Source organism: Cucurbita pepo, chromosome 11, assembly GCF_057944985.1.
Source record: "Cucurbita pepo subsp. pepo isolate OVF chromosome 11, ASM5794498v1, whole genome shotgun sequence".
Lineage (NCBI taxonomy): Eukaryota > Viridiplantae > Streptophyta > Magnoliopsida > Cucurbitales > Cucurbitaceae > Cucurbita > Cucurbita pepo.
In genome coordinates, this window is record NC_141808.1 from 3,259,596 (window position 1) to 3,272,236 (window position 12,641).

Sequence of the window (12,641 nt, forward strand, 5' to 3'; positions counted from 1 at the left end):
TTAATTGATATAAATATTATAAATTAATTTAAGTGCATTTAAGTCTCTATTAATTAAATATTTTTAACTTAGTTTTAATTTATTTTAAGTTTCTATTTATTAATTAATTTATATAAATACTTTTAGTTAATTTTAATCTTTTTTCCAAAAGCAAAAATTATAAAACAAAAAAATAATAATAATACCAAAGCTTATGAGCTTTAGAGTAATTTTAGTGGAATATATATATATTATATTTAATTTCCTAAGTATTTATTTTTTATTTATTCTTCTAACAATTTTTTTTTTAATATATATTGAAATTGAGTAACAAATTTTAATTTAATATTTGAAAATAAATAAACGTATGTTTTACAATCTAACATTTTATTTTTATTAAACATAAAAAATTGAATAAATAACTTAAAAAGCTCGAACCAACCCAACTCATGAGCACCTCTAATAAAAACTTAAACCTCTACTCAAGAACATAATAAAAATCTTGCTAGTCGAACTATACTTATGCTAACCATTATGTTTTGATCACTATTATTTTTTTAGTTTAGGAACGTGATAGAGAAATTCGAATTTCTGACCTCTTAATTAATTATATATGTTTTAATAAATTGAATTATAGTTAGCGATTATAAATGGATTGATCTATCGACAAGGTAATTAGTATTTTTATTTACTGAGTTGTGCTCGAAATTTAGAACAAAAATAGTATATAATGTTATCATTATATAAAAATTAAAATAAAAATGGATAAAAAAGAGGTCTATTACGCAGTAATTTCCACTTTTTTTTATTTTAGAAAATGTTATTTAAATTATTTTCCGGGCGACCGTACGATCGAAAAATAAGGGATTCAGCTTACAAACAGCCGCCACGTGTTCCCCATAATTCATCGCATCATCTGGATATGGACTCCCTCAATTTGCTTTTCTCAGCGCCATTTCCATAATTCTCATTTAGACAGTTCTTTGCAATCCGCCGCACACTTCAGAATTCCGGTCGCCGTTCTCCGCCGGCCAAGTGAGGTTCCGAGCATAATTGATATTCTGAGCACGAAATTCCGCTCCAAGGTGAAGAAAAATGGTTTCTGTCTTGTATCTGGTACCTGATTCTTACTTTTGTTCTTTTGGCTTCCATATTTGTTCACTGTATTTCATTTCGCGAAAATGTGTTTGTAGAGAGGATGGTGGTTTTGGGTACCAAATGGTTGGGGCAAGGAAAAGGCTCGTTTCCATTGCTTGCTACTCACAAGTTTAGTTCCCCGAGGTATATATTAGTTTATGCTTAATCATACTTTAATCCGAACACTCTCTAAATGCTAAACGATCCTAAGAGGATGTTTGATAGATATATATAATCGATCAAAAGGTAAAAGGGCTAGGTATCTAAGACGATCGTACTCACGATCTAGTTTATTCTCTTTTAACTCTTACTTGAACTTTGTATAAATTCTATATAATCATTCACTTGAGGAAAATTTTTCTTTTCCGAGTTAAACAAGTGAAGAAGGGATTCAAACCTATGATCACTTTGTTCACACACTTGTACTAAGGCCCGTGAGATCTTATATTGGTTGGAGAGGGTTGGAGAAGGTTGGAGAGGGGAACGAAACGTTTCTTATAAATGTGTGAAAACCTCTCTATAGTAATGTGTTTTAAAACTGTGAGGCTGACGGCGATACGTAACGGGCTAAAGCAGACAAGATCTACTAGCGGTGGATTTGGGCTGTTACAAATGACATTAGAGCTAGGCATCGAGGAGTGTGCTAGACTCCCAAGGGAGTGGATTGTGAGATCTTGCATTGGTTGGAGAGGGGAACGAAATATTTCTTATAAGGGTGTGGAAGCCTCTCTCTAGTAAATGCGTTTTAAAATTGTGAGGTTGATGGTGATACGGGCCAAAACGGACAATATCTACTAGTGGTGGGATCGGGCGGTTACAAACCCATTCGAATGAAGATATTGACGTCATTTGAATATATTTCTTATACTTTCTTGATTCCTAATAGAGAGTTTGTTAGTTTTTGCTTATCTTTTCATTGTTTTGGGTCTTAAATGGTTATTTGAACTCAGGAAGAAATTTGAAGGAATTAAGGTATCAAAGGCCACCGATTCTGAGACTAATACGAAGAGGGCAAACTTATCTGTCACAAGAAAGGAGAAGATCAAACTGCCCAGTTACAGTGGCCGTGAAGGCAGGACATATCATATCAGAGAATTCCTGAATCACCCTTCAGGAATTGAAGCAATGATTAACAAAAATGCCTTGAAAAGTTTCCAGTCACTTGATGCTAACACATACAGGTCTGTCTCAGTGGTGGTAGCTTCATCCTATTAGTATTTAACCGATATGGTCTTTTTTGGACTTTTTCGGGCTTCCCCTCAAAGTTTTTAAAACGTGTCTGCTAGGGAGAGGTTTTCACACCTTTATAAGGAATCTTCATTCATCTCTCCAACCGATGTGGGATCTCACAATCTACCCTTCTTGGTTGGAGAGGAGAATGAAACATTGTTTATAAGGGTGTGGAAACCTCTCCCTTGTAGACGTGTTTTAAAACCTTGAGGAGAAGTCCAAATGGGAAAGCTCAAAGAGGACAATATCTATTAGTGGTGGGCTTGGGCTGTTACAAATGGTATTAGAGCTAGGTTCCGAGTGGTGTGCGAGCGAGGACGCTGGCCTCTAAGGGGGTGGATTGTGAGATCCTACATCGGTTGGAGAAGAGAACGAAGCATTTTTTATAAGGGTGTAGAAATCTCTCCCTAGTAGACGTGTTTTAAAACCTTGAGGGAAAGCTCAGAAGGAAAAGTCCAAAGAGGACAATATCTGCTAGTGGTGGACTTGGACTGTTACAAATAGTATTAGAGCCAGGTTCCGAGTGGTGTGCGAGCGAGGACGTTGGCCTCCAAGGGGGTGGTTGTGAGATCCTACATCGGTTGGAGAGGAAAACGAAACATTTCTCATAAGGGTGTAGAAATCTCTCCCTAGTAGAGACGTTTTAAAACCTTGAGGGAAAGCTCTTACAGCTAAATGATTGGCGTTTTTCTTTTGCAGATGCACTCTGCATAAATTGCAACTCTTGAACTTTGAAGCTGCCCCTACACTGGATTTACGAGTGATCCCAACAGATGAAGATTTTACAGTTGAGATGCTTTCTTGCAAGGTGGGTATTCTGGTCTCTGAATGTTCAGAATTGGTGAAACTTGCAAAATTGGTGAAACTTCAAATTTTATATGCAGTTTGAAGGTTCAGAATTGGTGGAACGCCAAAACGAACACTTTTCGGGTAAACTGGTCTTTCCCTGATATTTGACTACGAAGATTATTGATTAGCTACGAGAATTATTGATTTGTGCGATAGTATAATTCAACTGGATAAGGCATTATTGATCTGTCGATAGTATAATTCAATTGGATAAGGCATATGCTCTCGGATAAGAAATTTGAAGTTCGAATGCTACCAGATATATCTAGTTGTACTCTTGGTTTGTAGATTTGATGTCTCTAAAGAGTATAAAATACTTGAGAAACTGTAGTTGATCATTGCTTTAAAATGTGCAGCTTTGATGATTAATCACTTGACATGGGACTCGGTTGGTTCAAATTCTTATCTGGAAGTTGATGTGAAGCTGAATCTATCTCTGGAGGTTCTAATATTTATCATCAATATCATACTCAACTGGTTAGCATCTACAGGCTGAATAATTCATGCTTTTTATGCAGATTTATACACTTCCCTTCACCCTGATGCCTACAGCTGCGGTTGAGAATCCTGGAAATTTGTAAGTCATTTGAACACCAGCTGATAACGATCTAATCTTTAATTTTTGTTTTTCTGAATTTGACTAAAAATTCATATGAGCTATAACTAGAAACGGTTGTCAAATTATTCTGACGAGGCTCTTACCACCTTTTGCAATTAGTTTCCAAGTTCAGTTTTGGTCGAGTACCACCCGAAATTAACTGGATAGACAGACACTCGATACGACCTTGGAAAACGAAACTGAATTTCTTTTCGCTGTGGCTAATTCATGTTCTTTCTTGTTTGTGCACCAATTGTTACAATTGTGCTGACACAGGATGTTACAAGCTCTGTTGGACAACCTTGTACCTCTGCTGCTGCGGCAATTAGTGCAAGATTATGAAAAATGGATCAGTCAGCAGCAGATAGATCATTCCCATGCCTCCATCTCTTGATGCCTTCCATTTTCAAGCTACCAGAGAAAAGCTTTAGATTAAGTGAAGCTTTCTTTAAAAGAACCAATAGTTAATTATGGGGAAGTGTCCCCTACACTGTACAGTACTACATTGTACATTGATGCCTAAGCTTCGGCTCCAACTCCCATGCCTACACAAGGGAAGAATAGTGAGAAATTTCAAGACCTTGTTTAGTTAGTGATTCAAAAACAAGGAATTTAATGAAAACTACAGTTTGTATCTGACGTTTCTGTTGTTCGTGTGTTCGTAATATATTCAAAAACTTGATTTCAATCTGTTAAGAGGGTCGAGTATTGGCGTGAGAGGCCGATATCTCCCTAATATCTCGTTACTCCACGCATTGTTGAACTAAAAATAACTCGAATGGGAACTAAAAATAACTCGAATGGGAAGTCGAGCCTTACTAAAAGAATTCGCTTCCAGTACAGCTTTCAAATTTACTTCAGAACTCGAGTCTTCTGAAACCTGACGACTTCAATTCAGCAACAAACCAGTTCAAGGAGAAGCAATTTCTTAGTCTCACATACATTTTCATTACAGAAAAAAGGAAACACAAACCTTCCGGACAAGGCATTATGATTCAAGTTCTAGAGTTTATAGATAATAGGCGGCTATCAAATACGAATAAGGGACCCGACCCTAATATGACGTATCACGTCTGCTTGATCGAGAATCATATTTGGCCCTCTTTCTGGGATCATCCCTATCTCTTGTAGATTCTTTAGTTTCATAATCTTTCTCAGATCTCAGCCTGCTGCTTGGTTGATACTCCCCTCTTTCAGCTTCCCTGCTAGATTTTATACCCTCATCCCTTTCATGCTTTCTCCCTCTATGCTCCTCATATCTGCTGCTGCTGTGCCTTTTTCCCTCTTCAATATCTTGATCAGTCCTACTGCGGTGGTGAGACTCATTAGCCTTGTGATTATGTCTACTTCCATGTTCTGTTTCTTCAGTATATCTGCTTCCTGTTCGAGTCGACTTTCTGTCATCATCCTCGTTGTGTGCACTATAGCGTGATCTAGTGTTTGATTCAGAATCAATTTTGGGTTCCTCCCTGTACCTGCCATCCCTCGCCTCTTCGTACCTACCACTTCGTGCACGTCTACTTGATTCAGAATCATTTTTGAAATCTTTCTTGGGGTCTCCATGGAAATCTGACTCTCTTGTACAAATTCGACTTCGAGACTTTGCTTCTGGCTGCTGCTCATCCTCACCACCTTCATCTAACTTTCTCTTGCTTTTCATTGTCTGTTGATTTGCACGGTTGAACTCATCGAGTGAATCATTCCTAGACTTGTACGAAGTATTCTTAGCTGCTGTCACAGACTCATCCAAACCATCTGCATGATTCGAGCTCCCTTTTCCTCTTTCACGAGCTCCACCACTTGATTTTACTCCCTTATCTGCATCAGAACCATCACCAGACGAATGTTTCTTAGCTCTCTTCTGTTTATCATTGCCCCTTCTATCAATTGCTTGGCTATCATCAGATTTATCACTGTCATCATGTTTCCTTTTAGCAGCTATTGTTCCTTTTGTGGCTCTCTTGCCACTTTTACCAAAATATTCACCTTCTTCAGATTTATCATCAGAATTGTACCTCCTATCTCTGCGCCTCTTCACTATTTCATCACTGCTAGAGCTGTTATCACCACTTTCATCATTATCGGTTTCATGTCTGCGTCTACCAACATCTTTCTTAGGAAGCTTTCTCAACTTTTCAGAATCGGATTCACTATCTACCCTGCTCTTTCCTGCACGTTTGCTGTGATATCGATGCTTACTCTTGTTTCGACCTACATCAGAATCAGAACTGTCACGGTCAGAGCTGTCACTATCTACCCCATATCTTTTACCATGCTGGTTCTTGTGCTTCAGTTGCCTGCCTTTATCATCAATCCCACTGTCAGAATTGGACTCATCCGTGGACTCCTGTTTCCGGCTTCTTTGCTTCTTCATCACCTTTTGACTTTTAGGTCTACCAGATCCTTTCCTGTGGCTGCCCATCCCAAACTCACCACTATCTGAATCAGAATCATCACTATCGCGACTTTTGTTTTTCTCCTGCTTCTTTGAGGTGGTGTATTTCTTGTCAACGTCACTGTCGGTATCACTTTCAAGATCTCTTCGATTATTCTTCAAGCTCTTCTTGGTTTCCTTGTGCTCTCCACCAGAATCAGTATCAGAAGAAGCATCACTATCATGCCTTCTGTTTTTCTTATGCTTCCTCGAGGTGATGTGTTTCTGGTCAAAATTGCTGTCTAGCTCACGTTCAGGAGCATCTCTCCGACTATCTCTCAAGTGCTTCGTGGTTCCCTTGCGCTCTTCACCAGAATCAGCATCAGAAGAATCGTCACTATCATGCCTTCTGTTTTTCTTATGCTTCCTCGAGGTGAGGTGTTTCTGGTCAACATTGCTGCCTGGGTCACGTTCAGGAGCATCTCTCCGACTATCTCTCAAGTGCTTCATGGTTCCCTTGCGCTCTTCACCAGAAGCAGTATCAGAAGAATCGTCACTATCATGCCTTCTGTTTTTCTTATGCTTCCTCGAGGTGGCATATTTCTGGTCAAAATTGCTGTCTGGGTCACGTTTAGGAGCGTCTCTCCGATTATCTCTCAAGTGCTTCTTGGTTCCCTTGCGCTCTCCACCAGAATCAGTATCAGAAGAAACGTCACTATCATGCCTTCTATTTTTCTTCGACTTCCTTGAGGTTTTGTATTTTTCGTCATCATCACTTTCAAAGTCACTTTCAGAATCATTCCTTCTATTATCTCTCAAATTCTTCTTGGTTCCCTTATGATGCTCTCCAACAGAATCGTTATCAGAAGAATCGTCCTTGGGCCTTCTTCTATCCTTCAGATGGCCTTTCAACTCTTTTGAAACCCTTTTTTTGTCACCCTTATCATCATTATGATCTTCAGAGCCATGCTTTTTCCAGTTCAATTCTCTGTCTAAAAACGAATGCTCAGACTTCTCCTGTCGCTTAATATCAGCATTCTGACCCTCCCTTCTATTTCTTGTTGGATCAGAAATCCCTTCTGTAACTTGTTCACTATCGTTCGATGAACTCAACCCAAGTGCAGCTCTCAATGTTTTCATCTGCTCCTCCTTTCTTGCAGCAATTTGGTGAGACTGAGTATCTGAAACCCTACTCAATCAAGGAAAACATCATTTAGAAAACCCTTTCGTACACAAAATAAGAAAACAGCACTACGCACAAAACTACTAGTATGATAAAAGATCAGAATCAACAGAAATATAATAAGTATTAAAAGTAGTCAGACCCTTTCTCATTGACCTTCTAAGGAAAACAAAATTGCATTATACCATGAAGGACGAAAATCACAAAGCCATGAAATTATTAATTAATAAAGAAAGTTGACGTAGACCACTCCATATTACTACCTGGATGTTCATTCTACCATTCAAGAAAATTACCATTTATTATCGATTGCATGGTAAGCAAAACTGATGCCAAAAAGCACAGGCAAGCCAACCAATCATGAATACTTGCAATTTACCAAGTGAAGCTTATCGTATACATTATTCACAAACAGTTTCGATCCTTCCCAGTTCCACATTTTCCATTTAATCAATAAAAAAGGTTATGCTTCTCATTCACACTCCATTCTAGACTGGTAGGGTTATTATTTCTCACGAAATAAATTCCATCCTCTTACATTCTTGTCATTCAGAGGAGAAGAGGAGTAGCCTCCAATTCAAGAAGATGAAAACGAGCAGCAATAAGCAGACCAATTTAGTATTCAAGCAATTAATAAAAAGTAAACACCAAAAGAATGGTATTCGAGTATTTCGTATAATAATAATAACATAAAAAGGAACTCCCAACGCCTTCAGAGCTGTCAAATATTCAGCAACGGTGGTTAAACGTGCAACAGTTCATAATGATGGAGTAATATTTGCAAATTCCAAAACAATAATCAGAGAAATTCGTACTTCTTATCTGCAAGTACGATGGCGGAGGGTCCATCTTTTTCCTCAGAACCTGAAGCAGCTTCCAAAGTCTCGCGAGCCTCCTTCAACTTTTGAGAAATTTCATCCTCTGTATAACCTTGGTCAGTGAGCTTGTCCTCAAGAATGACAAGTTTGAGCTCAATCTGACGCTTGCGATCATGTTCAAGAATATCTTTATTAGGTTTCTTGGAAACACCAGCAGTGCCCTGATCTTCATCGAATCCTCTGGTGTTTTCAGCAACCTTTCCAGTCTTCGGCCTCACAAAGAACTTGTTTGTCTGAATGTACCCATTAGTGCCAGACCCTCTCGGCGTCTGTAACCCAATACCGTTATACATCGCCCTGCTTCACCAACCTAAAAAGAATTCAACCCCAGTCAAGATCTACCGAATCATTCAACGTCAAGCAGGAAAGAAAACCATTCAATCACTACGAGAGGGAATAAAATTAATCGCAAGCAAAAGAATTTCAACGAATTCAGTGAATTTCTTTCAAAATCGTCGCCATCTCTTTCCGATGATTGAAATATATGCTATTGTCAAGAATAATATGAGATATAGAGATTGAAAGAGATCCAAAATCAAAGAGTGAAATTTAGGGTTACCAGCGGTTCGAATGCTTCTTGTCTGTCCGTCGTCACTCCTTCTGGATCTGATGGAAGAAAAAAGAATCGTTCGGAATGGCGCTCCAAACCCTGGAAAAACGAGGGGCCTAAGTCGATGTGGTACGGAAATCGAACCGGTTCGGTTCGACTCTTCCCTAATTCCCGACCAAGGTTTAAAATTTAAATAAATAAATAAATCATTTACATTTTTAAAAAAAGTTAAAATTATTTATATTCTATTTGTATTAGGGCATTTTATCTTTTATCTTTTATCTTTTTATGTTATTTATTTTTTTTTTTTATGTTTTTTATTTATTTTTTTTATGTTATTTATTTATTTTTTTTATGTTTTTTATTTTTTTAACGAAATAATTGAAATGTTGATTGACAGTTTATGTTAATGTCGAATTCATAGGTATGTAAAAACATTGATAAAAATGTCGATATTTAAAAAAAAAATAATAATAATATTGAGAACATTATATGAAACCCAACGAACTAAAATGAATAAAATTGACAAATATATTTTAAAGAAAAAGTTGCTTAAATGGTCAAAACATTAAGATTTTAGTAATGTTTTTAACTTGAGATTATCTTATCCAATAAATTATATTCAAATTGAGAACTATTCCTCGAATAAATTACAGACATATAATTTATCATAAAAAAAAAATTCAAGCAATGATTTGTTTTAACATAGTTTTACATTGATTTAATATAAGATTTATAAGTATAATATTTATCTAGAGTTTAATATATATCACTATTGGTTAAAATTACAAATTTAATTTCTAAACTAAGATATGCTTCACCTCATAAAGTTGCTCGGATCAAGCTCAGTGTCAGTGTCGAATAGCTCATGCTTTGTTATCTTCCTCTTGTGCCTTGTTTACAGCCCAAACCTGTAAAAAACAAAAACAAAAATTAAAAAAATTGGGAACTAGGACATGAAATATACAACCCTTTAAGTTGAAAAGACTTGCGAAGAAATATGCAATGGCTGATGTTGATGAACAATATCCCAATTCTAATGGAGAAAAATTTCTAGCACTCCAGTAGTATGAAATAATATATCATCTCGTGATATGTCGAATATTGAATGAAAAGAGATCTTACGAACGCCTTTTTTTTAACGACAGGTTCGTAAATTCTCATGTGCAGATGACTGATCTCGGTAGAAACGTTACCTCTACTATGAAGTTTCTCTTTTTAACATTCCCATTTGAAATTTCCGGAGGTATTCCCTTGACCTAATGTCAGCCTGAATCATATAATATTAAATAAAGAAGGCATTTCAGTGATCTTACATCAAAAATCTCACCCCCAAGGCAAGATTCAACACGAATACTATGTATAATGTCACAAATCAAGAACAAGCATTAATGGATATTCATTCAGTTCATGAAAGAAAGTTGAGTAAGGCTCAATAATATCTCTGCAAAAGTTCTAAGGAAGAAGTAATAACCATTATGGATATCTTTCGAGCATATTTATGTTCTACCTGTCGAATAGGTTCTGGAACACGAAACTTGCACGTGCTTTTAACAATCCTGATGGCGGTATCGAGTGAAACACGATGACCAATTGAAATGTATATGGGCTTCAATGAATCAGCTGTAGATCTCATGGCCTGAAAAGGAGAGGAAAAGCTCGAACAATGTTCCCAAACCAAAAGCTGTACTTTTATGTATGGTGGCAGAGTGTGTGCAATTCGAAAACCACTGATCTCGTCTCATTGGCTTTCGAACTCGGTCAAATTAAATTACCGAAAAAGATTTATAAATCGTTTACCACACCCCAAATGCATCCAGAGGTACCCCTCAAAGTTACAACCGAATCATTATTTTTGCTCTCCGAAAGGAGTCGCCTAACACCGGAATGGGTAAGACCATCAACATGGTGCAGCTGAAATTTACATTAAAGAACACATCCGAATAAGAACTTCAGAAATGGCGAGAGAATAAGCATCCAGGGTCAGTTTTCAAAATCTAGGCTAAGCTAAGCAATGCTTGATGGGGTTAAACATTCAAATACATGCCAAGTTAGATGAAATCAAAACTCACATTCTTTCCAATTCCAATGGTGGGCAAACTAGCAAGAACGCCAAGATGACTGGCCAGACCAAAACCTGCAAAGTTCCTCCCATGGAAGAGTCAGTGTTCCAAGATAACATATTATGTTAACATTACTGATACTATAGATAATCAATCGACTTTTAAGTTATAGAACAAGATCAAATAGTGCCAGCAGCCAATTCGAACGCAATTCCTAAAACTCGTGGAATCCCACCACTAATTCATAAATATTTTGAAGATAAAGTATACCTCGAGGATGGAGAATTCCATTTCCATCAACCATCAACAACTGCTCGAAAAACAAAAGGCATGTTATATGAAAAAAAAAAAAAAAAAAGTACAGAGTAGACTATTATAAGTGCATTGGTGATAAATTGGGATCAAAGTAGTGAACAGTATTGTCTAGAATTTTCTGTTCATGCAGTTCCATACGTGCAACTTGAAAAATTATGATGACCTCCAGAAGGAGGAAGTATCTCAGATGATTTCAGCATGACATGCGAAGAAACGGACATTGGAACAGCGATAAGATATTGTTTTTGAGTGTCATAAATCAAGTCAATCCAGGCATTTAAACATTCACCTGAGGATACAAATGAGGATCACTCTTTTTCATCCTCTCCAAAAGCTCCAAGAGAACTGGGGCCTGAAGAACCGAAGCAATAAATTGTATCTAATTACCAAAAGTAAATCGCTAATGCCACAAGATTTCCAATAATATATCAACAAATACGATAAGTAACATTCATGTGAACATAGGAATTCTACAGATATGTAAATAAATTAAGAATAGACAAAGTAGAAGATCGACAAAAGCTTCCAATCTGCAAACAAGTAAATGAAGCTGGAATGTACTTGAAATTGAAAGGTGATTATGAACAAATGAAGGAAAAGAAACCTCTCTAAATGCTAGAAAGCCAGGGACATAAGGAACTTGAACGGTGACAAGTGAGAAATCTTCATAGACAACTTGAAGAGTTTGGAGGTTTAAAACCACGAGCGTACCGCAAGCAACTGATGAATCTTCCTTTAAGAAGCTTATATCAACGCCACCGACGTACTTCAAACTATCCCCTTCGAACTCATCCTCTTTGATCAGTTTCTTCTTCAGCAAATCCTGCTCTCTGAGAAACATATATAAAAAAAAAAAAAAAAAAAAAAAAAAAAAAAAAAAAAAAAATTAGGCCGATTCCAAATGAACGATTCTCTAAAATGGAAAATTATCCGATTACTCTATCCAATTCTGAAATTCAACCGAGGAAGTCGTTGCCGCCTCGGGATACGATTTCACTTGTTTCTCTTCTTCGGATATCATCTAAACCTCAAAATTCTGCGACTACTGGAATACCGCCGACGCGTTGGAACAGGTCGATGCCGGCGAATTGATGAACGGCTGCCAAGAGGATCGAAGTTTCTACGGATTATTAAGTTCCGATTAGATACTGACCGGCCGGCCAAGCAGGAAAAATGGTGAAACAATAAATTTGATTAAGAAGATGTCCACTCGGCGGGTAGTGGAAGCCCATCTACGCGGATACACTTCCCCATAATTTTTCTCCATTTATTATTTAAGAAAATAATTATTTTTTTAATATAATCCTGCTATTATAATAAATCAATATATTTCCTAAACAATTTTTTTCTAAACCTAATTTCTAAAATTTCACATTTTAATATTAAACAAACTCTTAACAATTAAAATTCTAATTAATTTAAATATTATTATTAATCTCAAAATTAGTTAATTTATTTTTTAAAATTTAATTTTTAAATTCATAA

The 12,641-nt window shown here is 36.7% G+C and overlaps 3 protein-coding genes across 7 annotated transcripts; 1 reads left to right on the plus strand and 2 right to left on the minus strand.

Annotated features, from left to right (window-relative positions):
* Positions 1–890: 890 nt before the first annotated feature.
* On the plus strand, positions 891–4,483 carry LOC111805082 (DUF1997 family protein, putative (DUF1997)). Of its 3 annotated transcripts, none has more exons than XM_023689961.2 (8): positions 893–1,095; positions 1,173–1,260; positions 2,067–2,297; positions 3,046–3,154; positions 3,231–3,276; positions 3,552–3,637; positions 3,714–3,772; positions 4,070–4,483. In XM_023689961.2, the coding sequence occupies exons 2-8, from the start codon at positions 1,178–1,180 to the stop codon at positions 4,185–4,187; spliced, it is 732 nt and encodes a 243-aa protein (XP_023545729.1). In that variant the 5' UTR covers positions 893–1,095; positions 1,173–1,177; the 3' UTR covers positions 4,188–4,483. The 3 variants fall into 3 exon arrangements, with proteins under 3 accessions (XP_086984513.1, XP_023545729.1, XP_086984512.1); XM_087128386.1 differs by having other exon boundaries at positions 894–1,064; XM_087128387.1 differs by lacking the exon at positions 1,173–1,260 and having other exon boundaries at positions 891–1,095; positions 2,071–2,297.
* Positions 4,484–4,664: 181 nt separating this feature from the next.
* On the minus strand, positions 4,665–8,950 carry LOC111805081 (uncharacterized). Its single transcript, XM_023689960.2, has 3 exons — positions 8,788–8,950; positions 8,166–8,538; positions 4,665–7,356 (listed from the first exon to the last, which is right to left on the minus strand). Exons 2-3 carry the CDS (start codon positions 8,519–8,521, stop codon positions 4,848–4,850), a joined length of 2,865 nt encoding a protein of 954 aa, XP_023545728.2. The 5' UTR covers positions 8,522–8,538; positions 8,788–8,950; the 3' UTR covers positions 4,665–4,847.
* A 469-nt stretch (positions 8,951–9,419) lies between these two features.
* Positions 9,420–12,412, minus strand: LOC111804971 (endonuclease V family protein). Of its 3 annotated transcripts, XM_023689818.2 has the most exons (9): positions 12,095–12,412; positions 11,761–11,986; positions 11,446–11,508; positions 11,112–11,151; positions 10,851–10,915; positions 10,579–10,692; positions 10,289–10,417; positions 9,975–10,048; positions 9,420–9,689 (listed from the first exon to the last, which is right to left on the minus strand). In XM_023689818.2, exons 1-8 carry the CDS (start codon positions 12,175–12,177, stop codon positions 9,980–9,982), a joined length of 789 nt encoding a protein of 262 aa, XP_023545586.2. In that variant the 5' UTR covers positions 12,178–12,412; the 3' UTR covers positions 9,420–9,689; positions 9,975–9,979. The 3 variants fall into 3 exon arrangements, with proteins under 3 accessions (XP_023545586.2, XP_086984249.1, XP_086984250.1); XM_087128123.1 differs by lacking the exon at positions 11,446–11,508; XM_087128124.1 differs by lacking the exon at positions 10,579–10,692.
* Positions 12,413–12,641: the final 229 nt, after the last annotated feature.